Source organism: Cannabis sativa, chromosome 3 (assembly GCF_029168945.1).
Source record: "Cannabis sativa cultivar Pink pepper isolate KNU-18-1 chromosome 3, ASM2916894v1, whole genome shotgun sequence".
Classification (NCBI taxonomy): Eukaryota; Viridiplantae; Streptophyta; class Magnoliopsida; order Rosales; family Cannabaceae; genus Cannabis; species Cannabis sativa.
The window spans coordinates 7,411,598-7,423,605 of NC_083603.1; the positions used below are offsets into that span (position 1 = coordinate 7,411,598).

Consider the following 12,008-nt stretch of genomic DNA (forward strand, 5'->3'; position numbering starts at 1 on the left):
CTCGAATCAAATCTAATATGCTCTCGTCCCACTGATAGTTAGCCTGTTCATCACCCGCAGCTTCCCACCGAGCAATAACTCCTGCTGGGAAAATACACGCCATTATGACACATCTATTTGGGTAGGCCTCGGGATAAAAGTGTTGTCGCCTCCTCATCAAATGGAATGCCGCATCCAAATGCTAAAACATGAAAATTAAATATGTCAGAGATTAAATAAAAAAGAGTTAAATAAAGTCTTTAAAAGCAAAAGCAGTAAAAAAGTCTTAAAAACTTACATCGTTCCCAAGCCAAAACTTCGGAGTATGCAGTTCGAGGAACCAAGACGAATGGTATCGACAGGTGAAGCACTCTCTCGGGTAATTGTTCCCAATCTGGCCGAGTACCCAATTGTGAAAAGTCTTGAGCAGCTTCTGATCAACCACTCTAAGTGGGTCCGCATTCACGAGTGTCGAAGTAGCCCTAGCCTTCTTCTTCATTTCAGTGTACTCAGCGAACCACCTAGGCCGCCTTCTCTTCCTCCGATTCTCCATGACTTCTGGAGCTGTCTCTAACACCTGCACTTCAGAATCCTGAGTATCCCCGATGCTGGTGATATTCGTCTTCTCAGGTGTACAAAACATGTCATCATCATCCGGTTGGTAATCATTTGGGAGAATGAAGTCATCTTCCGGTGTCCGAACCTCCTCTTCCGGTTGTGGCTGTGGCTGTGGCTGTGGCTGTGGCTGTGAATCTGCTGCCGGCCTTCCAGGATCTTGCAGGAGCGTCATTATGGTCTTCAACTGATCCATAATCGCTGTTTGTCCTCTTAGCAGAGCGGCCTGCCCCCTCTCCACAGTCTCCAACCTTGCCAAAATGGTAGGGTATACTGGATCGCGAGCCTCCGAGGTGCTGGGAATAGAAGCTGACGGGGGAACAGGAGGACCCTGTGACGCTGCAAGTGGGTCAACACCAGACCCATCAGGAACTGAAGCTGCAGTTGGGTCAACACCATACCCATCTGGAACTGCAGGCGGTGCACGTGGAGGAGACGGTTGAGGTGGTGTAGAGTCTTTAAATATTCGGGCTGCCTCCGCTCGTTCTTCCAATGTGGAGGCAAGCTTTTCGGTCTGGCTTCACAAAGCATCCTGTGTTGGTTGCCCATCCTCACCCAACACAAGTTCCTCCAAGTCAACAAATAACGGAGGCTGACCCCCGGTTATATAACTCACAAACTCAATCTCGTTCGGCCGAGGACATAACACGGAGTACACTGTCAACTGAAAAATATAACAACTATATTAATATAATATATGGAAATTAACATGAATTTAACATAAAGCGTAACAAACTTACATTTTTAGCAAATAATCTGGTCACTTCATCCTTCCCGAGTGTAGTGTTCGGCTTACTCTCCCAATTGACCATTCTCGGAAAGCGATGCGACCTCCTCACTGCATACTCGTTGCCCAGCTGTAATATGGCCTCGTATGCCCAATACTGCAACGCTGCAGCATAGACGTAGGCTGAGTATTTTGCCTCCTTCTGAGTTACTCCCTTCTCAATCTTTTTCAACATCTTATTCTTCACATCCAAGTAATCCTTGTTACAAGTTTCCATCAGCTTGGTGTAAGAAATCTTTCCCCAGGGGTACTCGTAGAAGAATGGAAGGTTATCAACCATTCTTATCACAAAAGGAGGAACGGCAGTCTTCTCCTCCTTACCAGTGAGGACGCCCATAACAAACAAGGCCATCCCCAACTTGTAGACATCATCAGCTTCTGTGCAGCTCTCAAAAACTCTGCGCAGTTGGCTGAAGGTGATCGAAGCACTACCGTTGAAATATTCCTGAATCAACCGGTCAGAGCTTCCATTTTGTTTGATGTCTTCCTCAGTAGGGCCGGGCAACAAGTTTAACCCGGTGACCAAGCCGAACTCCACCCTCCCAAATCTACATCTCTTCCTTCCCACATAGAAATGCACCTCGTCTGGCTTGTCAGATTTTATTTTGTGAAGCATCAATTGATGAAAAAATGCTCCAGAAAATTGTATGGGCGCTCTCTCGAAAAAATTTCTGAAAGGGGATTCCCTCACCCTGTCCAATAGGTTGAATTCTTCAAATTTAGCCTTAATCTTCGGGTAGTAGTAACTACCCCCGCGCCATGTGACACGGCCAGTGTAATGGTCCGACACTGGAATTATAAGATGTGCAGTTCCCTGGAAAAAAAAAAACCAACAATGATAGATAATTAATAATAAAACATAACCAATAATGAATAAAACAATAAAAAATAAAAAAATAATTCATAATTAATAATTAATAATTAAACAATAATCAATAAAACAATAAAAATTAAAAAAAAAATAATCAATAATTTATACTAAAACAATAATTCATAAGTAATAAAACAATAAAGATAAAACAATAATTAATAATTAATAAAACAATAATTAATTATTAGTAAAACAATAATTACAAATTATTAAAACAATAAAAAATAATACAATAATTAATAATAAAACAATAATTAAAAAAAAACAATAATTAATAAAACAATAATATAACAATAATTAATAATTAATAAAACAATAAAAAATAATACAATAATCAATCATTAATAATAAAACAATAATAAATAAATAATAAAATTAATAAGACAATAAAAATTAATACAAAAGTTAATAATTAATAATAAAACAATAATTAATAAATAATACAAATTAATAATTAATAATTAATAATTAGTAAAAAAAAATAATTAATAAAACAATACAAATTAATACAATAATTAATAATTAATAATAAATAAAAATTAATAATTAATAATAAAACAATAACTAATAATTAATATAAAACAATTATTAATAAAAAAAATAGAACAATAATTAATAATTAATAAAAAATTAAAACAATAATTAATAATTAATACTAAAACAACAAAATATAATTACTAAAAAAACATAAGTATTAATTAATAAAACGATAATTAATAATTAATAATTACTAAAACAACATAACTAATAATTAATAAAATAATTAAAATAAAAACAATAATTAATAATTAATACTAAAACAATAATTAATAATTAATAATAAATAAAAAAATTATTACTTAACAATAATTAATTAAAAAATACTTAATAAGTCATTAAAAATAAATTAATACCTAAAACAATCACTAAATAATATAATTAATAATTAATACCTACAACAATCACTAAATAATATAATTAATAAAACCAAAAAAAAAAAAGGTCCGATGGCTACCAATCGGACCCATTGTGAGGTCCGATTGGTAGCCATCGTACCCAAACAAACCAAAAAATAGCACCATCGGACCCCTAACAATCGGACCATCGGGCTTGGACAAAGTCCGACTATCGGACCCTAAGGATGACAATCGGACCACACACAATCGGGCCACTAAATGAGCATCGGACCACACACAATCGGACCCAAATAATTCACTATCGGACCCAAACAACCCCCATCGGACCATCTTCTTCCTATTAGCCGAACCCCAATCCCCAATCCCCATTCCACAAAACAAAATTCTTCAATCTAACTAATAGATCTAACAAATTTACACAATCCACCAAAGTTTCACAAACAAAAAACACATGTAAATCAATCTTTTAACACTTACAAAAAAAAAAAACCAAACACACCTTCGACATTTTTGCTTCGGGTTCGCCTGAGATTGGTCGCCGGTTCTGGTTGGTCGGGGTTGAGCTTCGACGGCGGTGGGTAGGTCGGGTTGAGCGTCGACGGAGATGGGTGGCTGTGAGAGGAATGGGTTGAACAAATTTTGGCTGTGATAGATGGGTATCGTGGGGGAGCGTTCGGCTGAGCAAGAGGAAGAGAGAGGATGATTGTTTGAAATGTGAGGGGTAGTTTAGGAAAATTAGGAAAGTTGTCATATAGGACCAATTTTAATAACTATGCATTTAGGGAAAAAATTAAATGGTATTTTAAGCATAGAATTTCAAATTTCCCAAATAAAATTATAAAATAAACAAATAATAAAGTAAGAATCAAATAAAAAGATCACTTCCAGACAAAAAAAAAATATACCTATTTTTCAAATCAAATTAAAATAAATTATTAATATAATAAAAGAAAACTAAATTAAATTAAAATTTTCAGCCAAAAAAAATGTATCTAAGGGTTATTTTAGTAAATATATTGCATTAATTAATTTTAAAAAATAGAAAATATTCTAATTACAATAATATTTATCTTATTAAAAAATTCAACTTGTACATTATCCAATTGTAAAATTATAAAGAGTTATTTTTTCATGTTTAAATTCAAGCAATTTGATTAATTAATACTTACAATCAAAATAGTTTTAATACTAATTTTCTGTTTTTTAAAATTAAAATTAACCATCTAATTAAATTGTATATGATCATTTAATATAAAATAACATCAGTAGTTGTATATCACTTGTATCTTTCAGTATTTTTTTTTTTATTATTGAGGGGTATATTAATTAAACAAATTTAAAATGTAATTATAATGTTAGTATTTTTTATTATTATATCAATTAAATAAATTTTAAAGGTATAAAAATAACACAAAGTAAGATTAAAGAAAATGTATCATTTACATAAAAGGTGTAATTGCTAAAGGTGTATCATTTTTTTAGTCAATTTTTTTTTTTTAATTATGATAATGTATGGTAGTTATTTAAGATTAACTATAAATTTTAAAAAATTCTAATTAAATATTTATCATGTGTATAAAAAAAGTGAGTGTAATAAAATATTTGAATTTTATTTTTGAAATTGTAAATTAAAATTTTTAAAAATTTATAAATAACCACAAATAACTACAATTATGAAAAAAAAATTAAATTAAAAGATTCTCCTGAAAGTTAAACTTGGATAAAAGATCTATCAATATACTCATTTAAAATGAGATACTATTATAGACTTTCCCATGATCAAAGTACAGAAATCAAAAAATAATTCATGAAAAGTGAAATTATAAAAGAAAAAAACTAAAACGAAAAAGAAAATTATACTATTAGAGCATGTTTGTTATTGTTTTTTGTTTTAAAAAATTGTTTTTAGAAATGAGAACAAAAAAATAGTTTTTGAAGTTTTTAAAACACAAGTCACGTTTGGTTAGTGATTTTTAAAAACAATATTGACCTAAAGTGAATTGGTTTTTAAAACAGAAAACAACATTTTGTTGTTTTCAGAATTCTTGTTTTTTGTAACTTTGTTTTCTGAAAACTGTTTTTAAAAAACAAGACCAAACAAGCCAAATTGTTTTTAAAAACAATTTTCTGTTTTTAAAAACAAAAAACAGTTTTTTTAGTTATGATGCCAAACATGCACTTAGCATTTGATGTTTAATAATATTTTAATTAGTATAAAGATAAATAAATGAAGGTCTCTTTCTTCCTCTCTCTCTTACACATGCACATGCACAAAATGACTATTTAACTTGAAATTTTGATAAGACGAAACCAACGTTGTTTATGTATGTAATAAATTTTAAATTAAAATTTTTGTCTTCTGAACTTTGACATGTACTAAATTATAATTTTGAACTTTTTAGATCGTTAAAAATTACTCGAATTATTAAATTTAAAAACTTATGTGCAATAAAACAAACTATTAGAGTTTCTGTAATTAAAGCAAGTGGAATATGCTCAAAAAGCTCTACTGTGCAATAATTTTGAACTTTGACATGTACTAAATTATAATTTTGAACTTTTTAGATCGTTAAAAATTACTCGAATTATTAAATTTAAAAACTTCTGTGCAATAAAACAAACTATTAGAGTTTCTGTAATTAAAGCAAGTGGAATATGCTCAAAAAGCTCTACTGTATATAAAATACATATATTTATTATAGTAATTCCAAAATGTTACCTTATTTTATCAATATATTTATTATAAAAAGTTTGTTTAGTTTTTCAAAAGCAAATCTTTATGTTTGATTTGGGTGTCTTCACTTTTCTCCCAATAGACCGACCATTAATTGAATAATTAATAATGACTTAGTAAGAGCACCTCCAAGGAGGCAGCAAAAATGGATATATGAGGTGGTTAATGCTCCAAGGAGGCAGCAACTATGACTGCAAATTGAGGGTTTGTCTACAGTGCACGGCATATATGCCGTGCACTGTAGCCACGGCATGCCTTTTTTTTTTTTTAGTTTTTTTAATAATTTAATTAATATTTATATATATTTATATTATTATATTTGTAAAATTAAGAATTATTTTTTGGGAAATTTTTTAATACACATTTTTAAAAGTGATGTACGAATCTACTCCTATTTATTTCGGCACCCGACAAACTTTTTTAGTCTATTTTTTTTATATAGTAGTGTATATTATAATTATTTAAGACATCCTGTAAAATTTAAAAAAATTAGAAAACTTTAATACGCCGAAAATAAAGCACTTCTTTAAAAGTGGTGCACTGATTTACTCCTACCTGTTTCGGCATTCGGGAGACTTGTTTAGTCTTTGTTTTTTAAGGTCGTGTACATTATAGTTATTTAAAACATCTTGCAAAATTTTAAAAAATTTAAAAAAATTTAACATGCCAAAAATAAAATTCAAACTTTCTGTTGCGTGACTTTTTTATTTAGAAGAATACATTGTAAAAGCACCTTATAATATTTATTTTTATGTTAATTTAAATGTGAATATCATAAATTATTTTTTTCTTTTAATTATAATTTAAGTAAAAATTTATTATATATTTTTATTTTTTTATATTAAACAATAAAAATAATTTTTAAAATTGAACACATATTAAAATTAAAATTAAACACACTAAAACATCATATTCTTATTAATCAATAGTACACATATTTTATATTACACAACAGAACATTATAAAATTAAAGCACACTCAATAATACATAATAAAAACATTACAAACTTAAACATACATTTAAAAATTAAAATACAACACACCAAACATTAAACGGAAAAGTAATAACACAAATACGAACCTTCAAAGACAAAATGAGATACAACAATTTAATAATGTGGAAGATTATTTCTTGATCCGCCAAGATAGTCATAATACAGACTATAAACTTGTGAGTCATTTTCAGCTCTTTCACCTTGATCTTGAGATCGTTGATCTTCATCTTCAACGCCATGTCCCGAATCTTGATATGCTCGATATTGTGACCCCTCATATTGTGATCCCTGATATTGAGATCCCTAATTTGGATATCCCAGATATTGAGATCCCTCATATTGAGATCCTTCTCCTTGTTCTCCAACTTCGGATGTTTGTGCCATTTCTTTGTAAATTCGTCTTTTTTCACTTTGAATGTACTTATGAAACTCTGGATCGGATATAGAATTCAAATCCGTGAATAAAATTTTTTCGTCAGCCTTTCTTCTGTGACGTTCATTTCTATCCTTGTTACTCTTTTCAATAACTTGAGTTCTTTATTTTGTTCCATTAGTTTGTTGAATTGATCATTACCTAATTGTTTTTCCTTTGCTTTTTTTACACCACATGGTCTTTCTGTTGGATAAGTATTCATTTCCTCATTATTCATGTTTAGATCAAATGAACTCATACCAGTGGATGCCGATGTTGGAGACTCAAAATTGTGAGATGATGATTTCGATGAAGTGAAACTAGGACCTTCGTGTTGGAATCTACGTGGTGCATTGATGTTTCCATCATTTGAAAACTTTTGAATACCTTTGAGGATGTGCCACACATGATCAAATTTAAAGCCTTTATCGTACTTTTTATCTTGGGCTAGTAACATCTTCGCTTGAATTAACTGTTGCAATATAAATTAAGTAATAACGTTAATGAAAATTGAAAAATAAGATAGTAATAATAAATAAATTATAATAACAAACACTTACAATGTCTTCTTCTGAAGCACCACTTGGATTTTTATTTTCAATTTGGTTGATACATCCCTTAATTTTGCAACTGCACTATTAATAGTAGACATTCGAGTTTGCAAAGATCTTACTGGGCGAGGTTTATTACTAAATTTTCCATCTTTGTGGTACTCTGATTGAACTCTTGCCCAAAAATTATTACCTGATTGGTTTCTTCCTACGATTGGATCTTGAGAAATGTCAACATAGACATGACACAAGTGCACATCTTCCTCTACTGAGTAAGAAGAACCGCGAATGGAAGACATTTTTGAAGAAAATATAGCTATTTAGGAAATATGTTGAAGAGATGTGATCAAATTGAATGAGAAGTGTGAGATTATATAGGAAAGGAAAATACATTGCAACGGTTGAGATCGTGGTGAAATGATATCAGCGGCCAAGATTAAACTGTGAGATTTCTTGTCTTTTAATTTTGGAATCAGAAGATAAGGATGTGATGTGACAACACACTGCAACGGTTGAGATCGTGGTCATATAATTTCAACGGCCAAGATTAAACTGTGAGATTTTTTGTCTTGTAATTTTGGAATCAGAAGATAAGGATGTGATGTGACAACACACTGCAACGGTTGAGATCGTGGTCAAATAATTTCAGCGGCCAAGATTAAATCACTAGATTTCTTATCTTTTAATTTTGGAATCAGAAGATAAGGTTGTGATGTGACAACACACTGCAACGGTTGAGATCGTGGTGAAATAATTTCAGCGGCCAAGATTAAACTGTGAGATTTTTTGTCTTGTAATTTTGGAATCAGAAGATAAGGATGTGATGTGACAACACACTGCAACGGTTGAGATCGTGGTCAAATAATTTCAGCGGCCAAGATTAAATCACTAGATTTCTTATCTTTTAATTTTGAAATCAGAAGATAAAGTTGTGATGTGACAACACACTGCAACGGTTGAGATCGTGGTGAAATAATTTCAGCGGCCAAGATTAAACTGTGAGATTTTTTGTCTTTTAATTTTGGAATTAGAAGATAAGGATGTGATGTGACAATACACTGCAACGGTTGAGATCGTGGTGAAATGATATCAGCGGCCAAGATTAAATCACTAGATTTCTTATCTTTTAATTTTGGAATCAGAAGATAAGAATGTTTACACTATAAAATATGGATATGATACATGATATGAGGCACACCAAAAATATATACAATTTGACTTTGAAAAAAATATGAATTCTTATCCTGGTAGTTCATCTTATTTATCATCATCGTCTTCTTCAGATGATGAATATTATGATGATATAGAAATGCAAGTGGTAGGTCAAATCACTGCTAACAATAATTTTTGTATCGCTCAACACCAAAAAAATTAAAGCTCACGTCGAGGCTCGATTCCTGGTCATATAGTTATTAACCGTGACCGGGAAAATGCTGATCGTAATCTTTTCAACGACTATTTTGCAGAGAATCCTCGATTTACTGATTTGATGTTTCGCCGAAGATTTCGAATGGGTCGTCCTTTATTCCTTCGTATTTTGGATGCTATACAAAGACATGACAATTACTTTCTCCAGCGAAGGGATAGAATGGGAAAACTCGGGTTATCAGGCTTGCAAAAAGTTATAGCTGTATTTCGTATGCTAGCATATGGTATGCCGGCAGATGCTACCGATGAATACATCAAAATAGGAGAATCTACAACTTTAGAAAGCTTGAAGCGATTTTGTCGTGCTGTTGTTGAGGTGTTTGGAGCCCACTATCTCCGATCACCCAACGCTCATGATGTTGCAAGACTACTCCACATTGGTGAATGTCGAGGTTTTCCAAGAATGTTGGGAAGTTTGGATTGTATGCATTGGAAATGGAAAAATTGTCCAACTGCTTGGGGAGGACAATATGCCGGTCGTAGTGGGTCCCCGACTATTATTCTTGAAGCAGTAGCTGACTATGATCTCTGGATATGGCATGCATATTTTGGCTTACCAGGATCTAATAATGACATTAATGTGTTAGAGGCATCCCATCTTTTTGCTAATCTGGCTGAAGGTATTGCTCCACCTGCTAATTATGTTATTAAAGGAAAAGAGTACAATATGGGTTATTATCTAGCCGATGGTATATATCCAAAATGGTCCACTCTTGTTCAAACTATCCATGATCCACGTGGTCCAAAAAAGAAACTATTTGCAATGAAACAAGAAGCATGTAGAAAAGATGTTGAACGTGCATTTGGAGTATTGCAATCTAGATTTGCAATTATTGTTGGACCGGCACGTCTTTGGAATAAAACGGTTTTACATGATATAATGACTTCATGTATTATTATGCATAATATGATAATAGAAGATGAACGTGATCTAAATGCACCAATTGAAGAGCGTGTCAAAGTGCCAAGTCCAGAAGTTGAGATGGTAGAAGATGATAATGCTCGGTTTCAAGAATTTCTTTCCAGACATAGAAAAATTAAAGATAAAGATGCTCACATTGAGCTTCGAAATGCATTAATCGAACACTTGTGGGACGAATATGGTAACTCACAAAATTAATATAATTTAATTAATTTTAAGTGTGTGTTTCAAGTTTAATTTAATTTAATGTAATTTTTTTGTCATGAATGTAATGTTTGTTCTCTAGTAATGTAATATTTATGTTATTGCAATATGATATTTTAATTTATCGAATTTCGCCGATTTTACAGTATTATTGTCTTTAATCACATTAGTAAGTTTATTTAAATTATTAATTAAATATAACAATTGTGGTAATTTTTGTTAATTAATATGATATTATTTTTTTAATTTATTAAAAAATTAATATAATAATAAGAAATATTTTTTTAGTGTAATTTTTGGTATTGTGGTTGGAGTAGAAATAATTTTTGACACCAAATTTGGTGATAGTGTAACACCAAATTTGGTGTCTCTTTGGAGATGCTCTAAGACACTTTCATCATCGCCATATTGTTGTGTTTAAGATCATGTTTTTCTACTTTTTGACCATTACTTTTCCACATTCCTGATTAGTGGTGTTCTCTTTTTCTTTTTCCTTTTTAGCCTTAAGCTAGCTGATATAAAAGTACACAGTGATTTATGTATGTGAACACATTATTTTTAGTCATAATATTAATGAGATTCCATTTCATTTCCATTCATTTAAAGTTGAAATGAAAGCTCTTTATAGGAAACAAAGGGCCCCAATTTCTTGGCTTAAAGAAGGAGACAAATCCTCAAAATTTTTCTTCCTCTCTACCACCATTAGGGGTCGTCGTAATGCTATTGAGAGTATTCTTGATAAGAATGGCATGTGGGTCTATTCGAGGGACCAGATTGAAAAAGAGTTCTTGGAGTTCTTTGGTGGAATTTTCAGCAAAAGTGCTAACGATCTGGTGCTTAATTGCGACTACTTAATCCCGGATCAACTATCCACTGATATCCAAGAATCTTTGATTAGCCTTCCCAACTATGAGAAAATACACAAAACCTTGTTTAGTATGGGAAGCACCAAGGCGCTGGGGCCTGACGGGATGTCTGCTTTGTTTTTCAAACATTACTGGCAAACTGTGGGAGACGACTTTGCGAAGCTATTTTGGACTTCCTTAGGTCGGGATACATGCACAGGGGAGTCAATGCGACTAATTTGATTTTAATCCCAAAGACCCGTAACCCAACGAACCCCACCACTTTAGACCCATCTCTTTGTGCAATGTGACATATAAGGTTATCTCGAAGATTATAGCGAACAGAATCAAACCCTTCCTCCCCAATATTATTTGCCCCACCCAAGCCGCCTTTGTGCCTAGTAGGGATATTCAGGACAACAACGTGATTGTGCAAGAAATTATCCACACCTTTAACAGGAAACGGGGAAAGGAGGGTTTGTTTGCCATTAAAATTAACCTGACAAAAGCCTATGACAAACTTAGCTGGCAATTTGTGACCCATGTGTTGAGGTGCTTTGGAGTTCCGGAGAAATTTTGCAATTGGGTTTCCCAGTGTATAACAACAACCTCTCTTAATGTCTGCCTGAATGGGGGCCAGGTGGGTAGGTTATATCCTTCGTGCAGTATTCGTCAGGGTGACCCCCTTATCCCCCTACTTGTTCATTTGGGCTGCAGAAATCCTTTCTAGACTTATCCATGACGCTTTGAGAAGTGGTAATATCAAAGG

At 32.2% G+C, this 12,008-nt stretch overlaps 1 protein-coding gene and 2 pseudogenes across 1 annotated transcript; 1 reads left to right on the top strand and 2 right to left on the bottom strand.

Moving 5' to 3' along the window:
- Window positions 1-1,047: 1,047 nt before the first annotated feature.
- Window positions 1,048-7,116, bottom strand: LOC133035879 (uncharacterized). The gene is made up of 3 exons (XM_061112319.1): window positions 6,964-7,116; window positions 1,335-2,195; window positions 1,048-1,258 (listed from the first exon to the last, which is right to left on the bottom strand). The coding sequence occupies exons 1-3, from the start codon at window positions 7,114-7,116 to the stop codon at window positions 1,115-1,117; spliced, it is 1,158 nt and encodes a 385-aa protein (XP_060968302.1). The 3' UTR covers window positions 1,048-1,114.
- Window positions 7,117-7,180: 64 nt separating this feature from the next.
- LOC133035880 (glutathione S-transferase T3-like) lies at window positions 7,181-8,658 on the bottom strand (annotated as a pseudogene).
- A 261-nt stretch (window positions 8,659-8,919) lies between these two features.
- On the top strand, window positions 8,920-10,388 carry LOC133035881 (protein ALP1-like; annotated as a pseudogene).
- The last annotated feature ends 1,620 nt before the right edge of the window (window positions 10,389-12,008 follow it).